This window comes from Aulostomus chinensis, chromosome 4 (genome assembly GCF_037954235.1).
Source record: "Aulostomus chinensis isolate RoL2024-O1b breed Wild chromosome 4, RoL_Achi_v1.0, whole genome shotgun sequence".
NCBI classification, from domain to species: domain Eukaryota; kingdom Metazoa; phylum Chordata; class Actinopteri; order Syngnathiformes; family Aulostomidae; genus Aulostomus; species Aulostomus chinensis.
This window is the reverse complement of record NC_141323.1, coordinates 18,631,989-18,645,600: the sequence shown is the minus strand read 5'-3', so window position 1 is coordinate 18,645,600 and position 13,612 is coordinate 18,631,989. Positions and strand designations below refer to the sequence as shown.

The 13,612-nt window shown below is 41.4% G+C and overlaps 1 protein-coding gene across 4 annotated transcripts in view; it reads left to right on the top strand.

Moving 5' to 3' along the window:
• Positions 1 to 13,612, top strand: part of ccdc146 (coiled-coil domain containing 146) — a 54,889-nt gene that overhangs the window by 30,518 nt on the left and 10,759 nt on the right. For all 4 annotated transcript variants that reach the window (XM_086202218.1, XM_086202217.1, XM_086202220.1 and 1 more), the window contains 8 exons: positions 232 to 328; positions 3,513 to 3,605; positions 3,746 to 3,913; positions 5,763 to 5,851; positions 6,368 to 6,532; positions 6,803 to 6,878; positions 7,316 to 7,464; positions 7,540 to 7,768. In XM_086202218.1, the coding sequence (XP_086058344.1) occupies positions 232 to 328; positions 3,513 to 3,605; positions 3,746 to 3,913; positions 5,763 to 5,851; positions 6,368 to 6,532; positions 6,803 to 6,878; positions 7,316 to 7,464; positions 7,540 to 7,768 (1,066 nt within the window). The remainder of the gene's footprint in view (positions 1 to 231; positions 329 to 3,512; positions 3,606 to 3,745; positions 3,914 to 5,762; positions 5,852 to 6,367; positions 6,533 to 6,802; positions 6,879 to 7,315; positions 7,465 to 7,539; positions 7,769 to 13,612) is intronic.

The following is a 13,612-nucleotide window of genomic DNA, read 5'->3' as shown; positions in this document are numbered from 1 at the left end:
TCTCTAACACATGTTCACAACAACTTCTTTTCCTTTTAATTTTCAGCGTATCATTTTGAAATTAGAGCTCAATTTATAAACCATTTCATGCTGGAGTCTGTAATTGCACAGATGCATTGAAACCCTGTATATCTGATTGAAATCTGTGTATTTTGGAGCTGATTCAAGACAGTTAATTCCCTTCGAAAGATGTGATAAATGATGACGATGACGATGACGATCCTCCCTTAGGCAGATGCAAGCCCTCAAGAAGATGGAGCAGGCGTTGACCGTGGCTATGGAGCAACTCAAAGAAACACAGACCACCTTTCACAACCTACAAGCACAGGTGACCGGTGGGATGTTACTCTTCTGCAATACCAGTGCATTAATAAAAATGAGTTAACTCTTATTTATATGTAAGATTGCTGAATAAGCATTACTTGAACTTTATTAGCCGTTTATGAATGCTCTTTGTGACTGTTATTGTAAAGTGGGGAACACGTAAGGAACACTTTCCCTTAAAGACCCAAACTTGCACCAGTTTTTCAATCCATCTTCCCTGTAACCCAGAGGCGCTAACTTACTGCAATTACTGTTCCCTTACTGGAAAATTCATATGGGAAAGTTATGTGTGCTTTCAATACTTTGACTCTTGATTGGTCTGACATTTTTGTCGCACCTGCATGTTTTTCACTTCCTCACAACCATTTTAATTCAGATGGACTTTTTTGTGGTGTCAGTTTTAAGACATTCATGTCCCATCCATCCCTCCCTCCAATCATTTTCTATTCTGTTTATTCTGTTCAGGGTTGCAGATGTCATTTGAGTGAGAGGCAGGGGACAACATGGACAGGTTGCCAGGCCATCACTGGACCAACACATATAGGGACAGACAACCATTCACACCTACGGGCATTTTAAGGGCTGCGCACACCTGGTATTAAGATCCATCCTGATGTGATCTGAGCACTAGTGGACAACTTTGTTGGATGTGTTTTGCAGTACAGTTACTACACTGCGTGGCATTTCCTACAGTAGTGGGTGAGGCAGTGATGAAAGTGAACAGCCAATATTGTGGAGAAACTCAAAATGCCTGCAGACTTTAAAGCAGACATTTGACAGATACATAACAACATGTATTCTTAAATTTTCAGTGAACTATTTAGAATATCACAATATATCAGGATATCATCATGCTTTTGTATTGTGACCCAAGGAGCGTGATACCTATCACATGGTCCTCACCAATACGCACCCCTACTGGCTACATGTGGCCCAGACCATCCACGAAAGTGGTTTCAGTAATCAGATCCCAGGACACATCCCAGAGCTGCTGTTAAGACTGACTACTTGTGATTGGATCCCGCAGGATGAATCTTGCTTCCAGGTGTTCACTGGGCCATGAACAGTAAATTTGTGTGTTTGTCACTTCTTGTGGTTTGACACATTGGGCACTATCTGTTGCAACCATGGGGTATTGCAATTAGAGACACCAAAGCAGTGGTTATGCCGTAGACCAGGAAGAGGCTGCTTTCTGGTCAATGACCTGATGTGCAAAGTGATATTTAAAGGGTGCATCAATCAGAAGTTAATGTTGGGCGTTGCAGTGCGGTTCTATTGATGCCCGACAATGTAGAAACATTGGCTTGCTTCACCTCCAGTGGCTTAGGTGGATGCCTTCTTCTCCTTTACATTAACTGACGTGCCAGCGCGCCTTCACCAGGCAAGCGACACACTTCTCCAAGTCGAAGTGTGTGCACCACTGAAATAACAACGGACCAAGTCCTCTCACAGCACGAGCTTTAAAGGGAATGACACAAAGCTCTCTGAGTGGCTTGATTGATGTCACATACTTAAGAACACTTGTGTCTAATGACTGCCCCTTTGCGCCGTGGTTTGCGTTTTGATTATGCACCATCTAAATACAAAAATGAGGCTTAACACTCCACACAGAGCGCCATCCGCCAACCACCTGGCTCTGTAAATCGCTTCAGTAGGGCCCGTAATGTTTTTACTGCTTTTGACAACAAGGTCAAAAGTTTCCAGGTTCAAACGTAGGTGTGGGAATATTTTGTCCAAATGTTATTGTGCCAGTTATCAGGAACATTAAGTGGATAATTACATTACATCAGGGGCACATTTTTTATGATTGAGCTTCCTGTAATTTTTTGCTGCTCTGCACAGTTTTTAAAAGGAGAAAGCGGTGAGAAGAGGAGCCTGAAAGCGTCATGGGAAATGCGTCAGCACATCGCACAAGCACACAGTGATATGAAAGGAAATCACTGTGACACATCAGGGAGTTCATGTATTTAGGAAATATTGAAAACAAACAGTTCAACTAAATGATTCATTTCCATAATGACTCTCTCCTGAGCAATCTCTCATCATCCATTTGGCTGTGAAGCCTGTTTTGACGGGTTTACCACAACTTGCACTTATTTATCTCAAGTAGGATATGATTGATAGCTTTCATATTATTAAACTAATAGAGCATTGCATTCTAAACTTGCATGAGTGCCAATAAGAATTTGAATAGTGGAAGTATTTATTGCTACATACTCTCATTTTCCAATTCATTGGGTACACATAGATAAAACTACAGCAGTAATACAACAGCCTTGCAATAAATCCTCCCTTTATGAGGATTTTAGCTTATACTGAATCCGTTTGAGAGGTGGTGATTTATTCTAATCATCATTTCAAGGGCTTTAACTTGCGGTACTGTTGAACTGCAGTATGTGCAAGGATTTTTTTTTCTACTATTTTCTCCCATTTTTCCATCCATCCATTTTCTACCACTTATCCTGTTCAGGGTCACAGGGCCAACACATATAGACAGACAACCATTCACACTCACAGCCACACCTACGGTCAGTTTAGAGTATCAATCAGCCTCGTCCCCTTTGGATGTCTTTGGACTGTGGGAGGAAGCTGGAGTACCAGAGAGAACCCACGCAGGAACAGGGAGAACATGCAGACTCACACAGAAAGATCCTGTGCTGGAGGCGGGGCTCAAACCCTGAACCTTCTTGCTGTGAGGCGACAGTGCTGACCACTGCACCACTGTGCTGCCCTAGTTTTAAAAATCTTAAATATATTGATTTTGCCTTAATTTTCCTCTTGTGAAGAATCTTCTAATTCATGGCATGAAATGTTGTGGGTCAAAGCTCTTAAATGAAGCCTGAAAACCCTGTAGAGAAGGGCAAGTGTAACACCTAAAAACATTTTTTATTAGTTCCAGTGCACAATGTTTGTCTTGATGCTTCCAGCAGCTATCAGAGACACCTGAGGGAAACACTGATATAGGAATTAATTACTGCGTGGTAAGTGTATGATGTGAAATCGCAGATGCAGTTACCCAAATTTGTGGAATTTGGTCATCAGTGTTCTGGATCCTCTCTGCATCTAATAGATGTTAATCAGGGAAACAACAAAATGCTTTATTTGAAGTATTCAGGAGTGAAAACATCATTTCACCTTGGAAATTAAAAATTTGAACAAACTTCTGACATTCTGACTCAAATTTCCAGTTGGATGCTGTTCCGAAAAGGGAAGTCAGTATTCAGCAGAGGATGGAGCTTCAGAGAGAAGTGGATGCTCTCAGAGGTAGCTTTGAAAAACAGGTGAGCTTGTGTCGGCGCAATGTGTGGGTGGACACAATATCATTAGCAAATGCAAAGTCTAATGTATTCTACTTGGTATTCGTGAGAACATGATAGTTGTTGTGGGGGTTTTCAACAATTTTAAGCATGTTCCCTACCAGCTCTGGAAAGCTGAGGAGGAGAGCCAGAGGAAGCAGAGATTTGGGGTGATTCAGGAGCTGCTGAGGGAGTCCAACAGCCTCAGAGAAGAACTCCATAACCTCAGATGTCTGACACAGATCAAAGCAGAGGAGAGGGGCCAGAAGCATCGCGAACTGCTTCGAGCTCAGGCACAACACACACGCTAACAAAACAAACAGTGATTATATTGTGCCTTTTTTTTTTTTAATCAGGTGTTGATGACTCATATAAACATTTTCTAATACCATGTAACACAGACATTACAATTATCTGAAGTCAGAGTTAGTGTGATACAGGGCAAATCAAAAATTGCTCAAGTGAGACTAGGTACACTGACTACCTGAATCGGTTCCAATTAGGGGTGTGCGATATGACGATATAAGATCGTGAAGGATTAGAACATGTACGATCTGCCAAAGTGAGGAGATCGTATGGATCGTGCGCTCCCGTTTGAGCGGGGTGTCAAAACGGGATCCACCACTGTGCGCGGGTTTTGCGAGGGGTGGCGGACGGTGCGAGGCGCCGCCGGCGAGTTTCACAACAGAGCGGCGCCCAATGTCACATTCTATAAATTGCAGGCACGCCCCAGATACGTCGTCAACCTGACCGACCAATCATCGCGAACAACAGGCGGTGACGCAATTTCTTACCTTCCTCCTTGTTTGTGTGTCTAGCGGTAGCCTCATGGAGAGCCATGGCTGAAAGCCAGACGGAGGAATTGGTCGCAAAGAAAAACTCGTTTGGCTTTTCCCCAATTGACAAAGCGCAAACTAAGGTAATGTGCAAAGTATGCACACAGACGGTTTGCACGTTGGATAGCAACGCGACGAATTTGTTTCATCACTTTTAGCATGTGTGCTGTACCTCCTTTGCACATGTTGGGAAAACTGAAACAGTTTAAGTTAAAATCTGTTCAGAAAGGTTCTTTGGCCTAAATTGTTTGTTTTTTTTCTTTTCGGACTGTTTCACATGCAGAAATGGTTTGGTTGCACTGACCAGAAACTTGCAAATTAGTCTCAAAAATTAATGTAAAAAGAACCGGGATAAAAACGAGATCGTTATTTTTTTATTGAAAAATCGTGATATGATATTTATGCCATATCGCCCACCCCTAGTTCCAATCCACAAAGTCCTGATTTGATTTGAATTATTTGGAGATATTTCAGTTTCAAATCCACTTTTGCTTGCAGGTGAATGAGCTTTTTTTATTAGGATTGCAAATGGTACAAACATGGAAGTCTCCAGCCTGGTACATTATCAAAAATCAAAAAAAGATCCCCAAACAGTTATATTAAAACCCTTTTTTATTCAACATGACCAGTGCACAGTGCCACTCAATACTAGAACCGTAGGTGATGACTGAAGTTCCGTAATTTGTGTGTATCAGCAATGAACGATCACATCCGAATCCCGCCAGAAGTTTGAACCCTTAGAGGTAGAGAAGGAGAGAGAGAGCTACACAAATCTTGAGCCTTGTCATATGCATGTCATATCACCAGGCAGCCAGTGTAAATAAGGTGGCTCCAAATGTAACTCGACATCTCAAGTACCTGCCAACTCAACTGAGGTTGCAATGCTATGCTTCACTTGTTTATACATGTCAGTGATAGCAAAGTCATGTTTTTTGAGCAGGAAACACACGGCCTGGTCCAAGTGTATGAACGAGTTGTTGGAAGCCACCATTTTAAGTAACACTGTCGTAAACTTTTTCACTTGAACGCCACTACCGCCGAAGTCATGTTTTTCGGCGCATGGAGAATTTTCCCGTAACTTGACTGCAAATGCACCTCCAGTGTGGTTTGCTTGATCTTTACTGACAGCGTTTCTGGGTGATGTCCGGTGAAACGGTTTTGTGGAGATCCAACAGTTGATTCTTAAACTCCGTGCCAGTTATGTCTACGCTTTCACGATCCCGAATTACGAACCAAAGTCACCGCATCTATCGCCAGAGAAGCGTCAAGGCTGTTTTTTTTTTTAACCGTGTGAATCTTTCCACAGCAAATGAACCAACACATCCAACAAGAGCTTCGACAAAAAGACCTGATCACGATGGACCACAATAAGCTTCACGCTTTGCTGCAGTGCAGGTTGTTTTCTCTGCTCGTCATCAGTCACTTTCCATGAAATGTCAATTTACGTGTCAAAAGCTGTTATTAGAAGGAATTGGGGAAATCTTTGTTTCCTCATCTCCTCTGTCTCTCCTCCTCTTGCTTTGTTGTCTCAGTGTAAGAAAAAGGTTGCGTTGCCATTGTAGATTTTTTTACAACAGTAAAGACGGCTGGGTCCAGTTTCAACTTAGTACCTGTACAGTATAACATGCCTACCTTCTAATACATGACACATTTCAGAATCGATTCTCTGATTATTATTTTGCTCTCCTGAGCTGTGAAACAATTAATTCAGACATCTTCATGTGTTAGCAGGGCAAAGAACCTTATCTTAGTATTGGTCATACTTCAGCATGTAGAGACGAGGTTCACACACATTATCTGAAATCTTTTTGTCCATGTTGCTTAAACCCTGATCCCAAAAGAACCACTACTAAATAGCCATCAGAATTACCTCTCAATGATTAACTATTCAGTTTTGGTTTTTGTTCCCAGAATTTTGAAGTATTGCAAACTTTGTGACATGATCATGGAAGAGAGAGACAAATTTGTCAAACTGAAGCAGATTGCCTCACAGACGATAGCAGAGCTGACAGAGCAGGTGAAGGTCCTGGAAAATGAGACGGAGATACAGCGCAGCATTGTCGTCAACAAAGACAGGTATGTGTTTGTGTTGTTCTAGTCAGGTTGGGGTGTGTGTGTGTGTGTGTGTGTGTGTGTTCAAGAATACATTCAAATCTTGAAAAAATAGTGTAAGCACAAGAGTTCAATGTCACTGAGATTTAAATGATTATTTCTTTATTCTTATCTATAGAAAGCTATATCTGCATCTGAAATTCTTCTTTGTGCCTTTGTGTGTGTGTGTGTGTGTGTGTGTGTGTGTGTGTGTGTGTGTGTGTGTGTGTGTTTGTGTGTGTGTTCTCATTCCAGATCACTCATAAAGGCTCGTATGAAGATTTCTAACAGCTGCAAAATGAGGGACAAGCTACACAACAACATCTCTAAGGTTTGTCTCTCTTATATGCTCATATAATTAAGCAAAAAAAAAAAAAAACTACTTCAATGACTTCACGAACACAAAGGCTTAGATAGACTCCTGCTTTAAGCTTTCTTGATCCTTAAATCTTATTTTAGAAAGGTTTAGAGTCTCAGTGATGAACATCCAAGTCTTTATTAGACACTTAAACAGTTAGTTACTCACAATATCGAGGGGGAAGCGCTCCATTGTATTTGAAAGCATAAACATGTGCTTCAGTAATGCTGGTACTCATAAATTTATGGTAATTCAGCATAAAACCGAGAGTTAAATACAAGTAGTAAGTTCCACTATGTTCTTGAGCATTGTTTAGAACTGTTGTTTTAGACCGAAGCTCAATAAAATCACCGTTATAGCAGTCTAAAAACACACATCGCACTTTTTTTTTCGATTTGAATGTCCTGTAGGTGGCTTGGAAGCACCGTCAAGTCAATCAGGTGTGTGAGGACAACAAACTGGAGTTAAGGAAGCTCAGACAAACCATCGACCACCAGGAGCAAGCAACGGTTGAAATCAACAAGAATCATGAAGTGGCCATACAGCGTCGTAATTCCCTGTATGTTTGTCACCTAAATCGGATGTGACGTTACCGAAAGTCCTGTTTTGAAACTCTCAAACCATGTGTTTACAGTGGCATTCAGCTCCTGGAACACGAGGAAGTGTTGTTCAACTACCACAAGAAGGTGAACATGCAGGAGGCGGCCACCACCAAAACGAACGTGGTGCTCGACAACCTGGAGAAGGAGATGAGAGAATTAAAGATGGCCATTAATGAGGAGAAGAGACAGATCGAGTTGAAGAAGAAGGAGGTTCCAATTAAGTCAAGGTTTGAGGAAGAGATCACCATGCTGCAGATAGAGGTGGGAAGACGTGCGTGTAACACACATACACAAACACACACACACACACACACAGTAGAGATTCATCAGAACCTGTTCAAACATTGGTTATGCAAACTTGACATTTGAGGGTGTTATTTTCAAAAAAAACAACATGGTGTGTCCTCATTCTGCGCTTCCGATTAATTTTTGAAAGGTTTATTTCTAAATGTAGGTTAGACCACATTAGATTCTCAGCTCAACATTAGATTTTCACCCTTTTTTTCAGTCACACGGAGCACACAATCTGCACGTACCGAGTTGTTCTCTGTGCATTTAATTTGAGCTACTTCAGCCTTTGTTTTTTACCCTTTAGGTCAAAGTATGGTAATGAGCATTTTTTTATTGTCTTCACCTAAAGGTTTACTCCTGGATTTATTTCGTTTCTTTATCTATTGCATTTGTTATTGTCAACGTTACATTTCTTTGTGCTAATTTGTGTGTTTTGATGCCTACTGCAACCCCGGTTTCCATTTGGGACAGTAACAAACTTGAACCTTGAACCTTTAACCAAGGATGGTTGAGGGGGGGGGGGGGGGGGGCAGGGCAGCAAAAGAGGAGAAAAAGTGATGTGTTCGATGAGGGTTTGGAAAAGGTAGCAGTGTTAGAAAAGCCCCTACCTCTTGAATTTAGTCACTTGAGGAGACTCTGCCTCCAGCATCCTGCCGTCCTCAACGTCGTCACCTCAGCATCAAATCAAAGTATCCATGACGCTATGGGGATCTAAAATTGTTTTGTCGAATCGAAACTGCCTGGATTCATTTAGACTTCTGCTTCTGTGTTTTTGCAGTCTGCTCAAGCTTTGCAACATTTTCCTTCTCTGCCAATTTTGTTCTAATGTATTCATGTACTTCCTGGTGAAAAATGATTCTATGATGTCAGAATGTGATCAATGGGCGTGATGTGATGACAGTGAATCGTCCTCGTAGGATTTCAAGGATGACATGATTGTGTGTGTGTTTGTGCATCTGTCATTAGACAAGGGGAACTCCAGAAATAGATGTTAAGTGCTATTCTCCAGGCTACAATTCTTGAAAATTGAGAAGAATATTCACGTAAAACACGAGCAGATCTGTGTTAGAAGTACTTTCAAAGCTTAATCTTATGGTGAAACTCATAAATATACTGTGTAGGAGGACAGCATGTCATGTTGTAGTCAGCTTACAGTCAATATCAGCAGTATTGAGTGTGTACTTGGAGCTTATTCTTTGTAAATTTCAAAGACGTCAGAAAAACAGCATTGCAAGAAACCTACGCTACATGTCTCCTAAGTGTCTTTGATCATCCATCCAACATGGTCATTTTATTGCCTCGCTGTCATAGCTCATCCTCTAACTCAGGTTTGTTGAAGTGAACAAGCTGCTATGGAACATCAGAAGTTTGAACAGACAGAAACGGCGCTTTTGACTAGCTAAACTCGGAAGATAGACCTACAAAAAAAGAAGCTGAAACCAAAAGGGATAAACCCAAACAACCACCACACACAAGTTTCCCAGAGACAAACAGAGAAAAACATGAATAAATAAATATGTTGGAGCGTCTTCGCAAGGCATCGGGACTGACAGAAACAGAAATGGAGAGAGAGAGAGAGAGTGAGTGCAGTCAGAGTAGATATCTAATTCACTCACGCACATGCAGCAAGTTTCCCTGCCAGTGGCTGCGTCGTGGGATTGGGTGTGTTGTTGTGAGTGACTGCGCTTGACTTCTCTCATCTGAGTCTTGTGCTCTTTTGGATGAACGCAGTGTTGGAACAGACTTCTACATGTGCTGCCATTTGAAAAAAAACCACCCCTTTCCCTTGTCTCCATCTGTTGATTCCTTCTGCTGTTTATCATTTGCTACATTTGATTCCTTCGACTTAATTCCTCTACTATTCTGTCTCTCATCGTTGGGGTGGCAGTATCACTCATCCATCGGTTTTGTCAGTACTGTAAATATCTCCGCCACAATCGGGTGGGTTGCCAACTTTCTACAGACATTCATGGCCCCCCAGAGGATGAAGACTTGACTGATCACTTCACTTTCTATCCAAGGCCTTCAGGAGCATGACTCTCAATGGATTGCCATGATGTTTGATATACAAATTCATGTGCACCTCAGGATGAATTGTAATCATGGCAGTGATCCCTTAATGTTTCAACTAGCACCCTCAACGGGGCTCTTTTTTAATTAGCCTGATGACTTTACCATCGCTCTCAGCCGTAGTTTGCGTTTAGTGCTAATCAGCTGAACACAGGCAAAACTGAAGCGACACTAGGAATGCGAACACAACCAATTTTTCCACTGGTTTCACAAAGAATTCTGATTGTCTGTTAGGAAATGATGGTAGCTGTTACTCGATATCCTCAGTAAACATTTTCCAAATTTGTTTATGGTCTCAGTCACAAGTATCAAGTCAATACAGCACGAGTTATTGGCAATATCCAAAATTTGGTAGACAATCAAGACTTCCTCTTTTATTTGCCAGCTGTAGATTAATGTCAGACTAGCATACAAATACCGCTCATCTAAAATAAAAATAAATAGATTGTTAGGTGATTTCAGTGAATACGCTCCTTTCTTTTGGCCTTCAAGTCTGCTTGCATGGAACCCTGCTGCAATGTGTTTGATCAGTTTTACTCGGATCTTTGGTTGATGATTTCATACCTGTTCAAAGACGGCAAGATGACAATGAAGCAAGATGTGCTTTTGAACAGAGGACCATACCGTGAGTAGAACTGCATTCGATTTTGCAGCAGGCAGGAGGATGTGGGGGTGGGGGTGGGGGGGGACAACCAAAAACTACAGGCCCCAGGAATTGAAAGATGGAGATGGAGTCAACAAAAAAGTTTAAAAGAATATAAAAGCAAGAAGATGGAGTATTTAAAGGTTGGACTTCTAGTTCAGTGGTACTGTGCAGGAGCCTGAACCAGAAGAGCTCTAAGTTTTACCTCAAATGTTTGTGGATTCGTGTGTTCATGGCTGGAAAAAGAAGACGTAGTTTATAGTAGGTAAATATATTTTTGACAGTTTTCTCATTTCTGGTGTCATAAAAAAGTAATGGACGTTGTGAGATCAAAATACCGAGACTATTTGTGAGTACTCCATCCATCCATCCATTTTCTTCCACTTATCCTGTTAAGGGTAGTGGGGTGGCTGGAGCGTTTCCCAGCAGCCTTTGGGCGAGAGGTGGCGTTCACCCTAGACCATCGCAGGGCCAACACATGGAGACAGACAACCATTCACACTCACAGTCACACCTACGGTCAATTTAGAGTATCAATCAGCCTCGTCCCCTCTTGATGTCTTTGGACTGTGGGAGGAAGCTGGAGTACCAGAGAGAACCCACGCAGGAACAGGGAGAACATGGAGACTCACACGGGAACAGGGAGAACATGGAGACTCACACGGGAACAGGGAGAACATGGAGACTCCACACAGAAAGATCCCGTGCCCGAACTGGGGCTCAAACCCGGAACCTTCTTGCTGTGAGGCGACAGCGCTGACCACTGCACCACCGTGCCGCCCAATTTGTGAGAACTTGAAAGACAAAATACAACCCAATTGTTTCTCCAAATACATAAAGAAAAGCAAAATCTCAACCTCAAGGCTTTAAAACACAGGCAACAAAGTAATATGAGAGATGGCCATCCATCTATCCATCCATTGTATAAATTGCAAATCATTTTCTAAATTATTGTTTTTCCTAGCACCGCTGTCCTGCTCCCTTGGGTACAAAAAGTGAATCACTCTTCTATTACAGGATGCTTGCCAGCTCAATTCATTCTCTCCGCAAATTCATTCTCAATGCAACTTCAGTTTCTATGCAACCGCCTTGCTGCTGATTTATCATAGATATTGTGTATTTGTATTCATCTGTGACCAGTTTATCTGCTCATTGCAGACAGAAACCCCCCTCCTTTTGATGGGGAATTTTGACAAAGATAGATCGGGCCATCTGTGAGACTATTTCAGTTTCAATATACTCAGAGGCTTGCATTTGCTCCGAGGAATTTTAATTGCGGCAAAATAAACAGAGGTTGGTGTTGGATTGTGGATATTGGACGTGTTTATGAGCTTCTGGCTCTTTGACATCTCAAACGCACACACAGGTGCATTTGCATCAGCGCCCCCACCGACATTAGCGCAGTGAAGTTGTGACAACACCCTAGCAGCAACCTCGGAGTATTGTTCAGGTGTCCTCTAATTACTTGCTGTGCTTATATACCCAAACACAGTATCACATATCTACAGACAGAAATGTCTGGATACAGCAACAGAGCTCTAACAGGGTGGAGCTGCAGACATGATCCACCGCCTCTATGATTGTGACTCACTGCCTGTCCCTCTTTCATCTGTTGAGCTCGTCTGGAACTGGTTACCACGGGGAAACCCACCCTGAATCTAGCCTTTTGTCAGTCAGCATGTGTAGACGTGTACAGATTCCTAGGTTAGTGACTCAAAACAGACAAACAAGGTAATTTTGCAGAGACCAAAAAGGCTGAAACACTCAGAATTTTTTGAAAGTAATTTGTGAGAATGAGGGGAGTTAAAATCGACTATATTGACGATAACAACGATGTTTTTATGTGTTAATGATACACATGATAATTTTGTAAATCATTCATAAGCAGTGACTGGTTTGAGGGTTGTTCACTTGCTAAAAAAGATAAAAACATGCAGACAGATTTGCAAAAAGTTGTTTTGTCTCATGGCATTGGTTTTACTTTGTTCGGATTCCCTATATCCCAACAATTGCTCTATTGTTTGTACTTTTACCCGTGATAGTACTGTAGTGGCGATCTGATGTTGTGACAGCCCGAGTTACGATGAATACCTAATTGTTTAATTGTCTAGTGTTAATAATAATAATCATGTAAATAATAGATTATTTAGATGACATACATATCTTTTTTTTTCAACCAAGAATGAACTCTTCAGTGTTTAATGAACAAAAAAAAAAACCAAAACTTTTCCGTTCAAGCAAGATAATATTATTTTTGCGTTTTACGAGAAGTGAGGAATCGACGCCCCTGTCCGTCCTGCTTTGCTGTTTTCTTCATTGTTTGCGAGCAAACATGGGTGATTGGAAGGCTCTGAGTATCTCTGATATTATGATCGTTTTTTTTTGTTTTTGTTTCGTTTGTTGCATTTTAAATTTCTAAACATTGGCGTGCAAACCCTTCAGCCTCGTTTTCACGCTCTCTCACAGGCACATTGACGCGTACACTTCAGTGTTTAAAAAAAGCGTGCGTAAAAATCAGACGGCGTCATAAATATCTGCACCAACAGTGTCGATTTTGGATTGCTTTCCAGCACTACATCAGGCAGGGATACTACACTATGCATTGCATGGGCTCTTTCTTCATTTAGATATGAGACTTTGCGAAGACTGGGGTCCCACAGAAAGGAACATTATCTGAATAAATATTCTCTTATCCCTGTAAGAAATGAGATAAAAGTGGGCATTTGTTGTCTGCATCTTAATTTCTGTAGCGCTTTGCCTGAGTAGTTTAGTTTCATCCTTTAAATCTCATCTAAAAATAGCAGTAGACATACATTTTTGAATAACTCTGTACCCAATTTGCCTTCTAAAATGTCTATTATTCAAATTTACATCACGTAAACTTTGCTCGAGTTTTTAAGGTTGTAAATTCTCATATCTGCTCTGTTGCAGGTGGTGCCAAAGTGTAAGAATTTTCAAATCAGTTAAACTTAATTCCTTGTCATTGGCAGCTCGTGAAAGCTTTAGTTCGGCTCATTTGCTCACGTTTTGTTAATTAACCGTACATTATACTATGATTTTACTGCTGTTATACTTGACTGACCTTCCTGCTTTACTGCTCT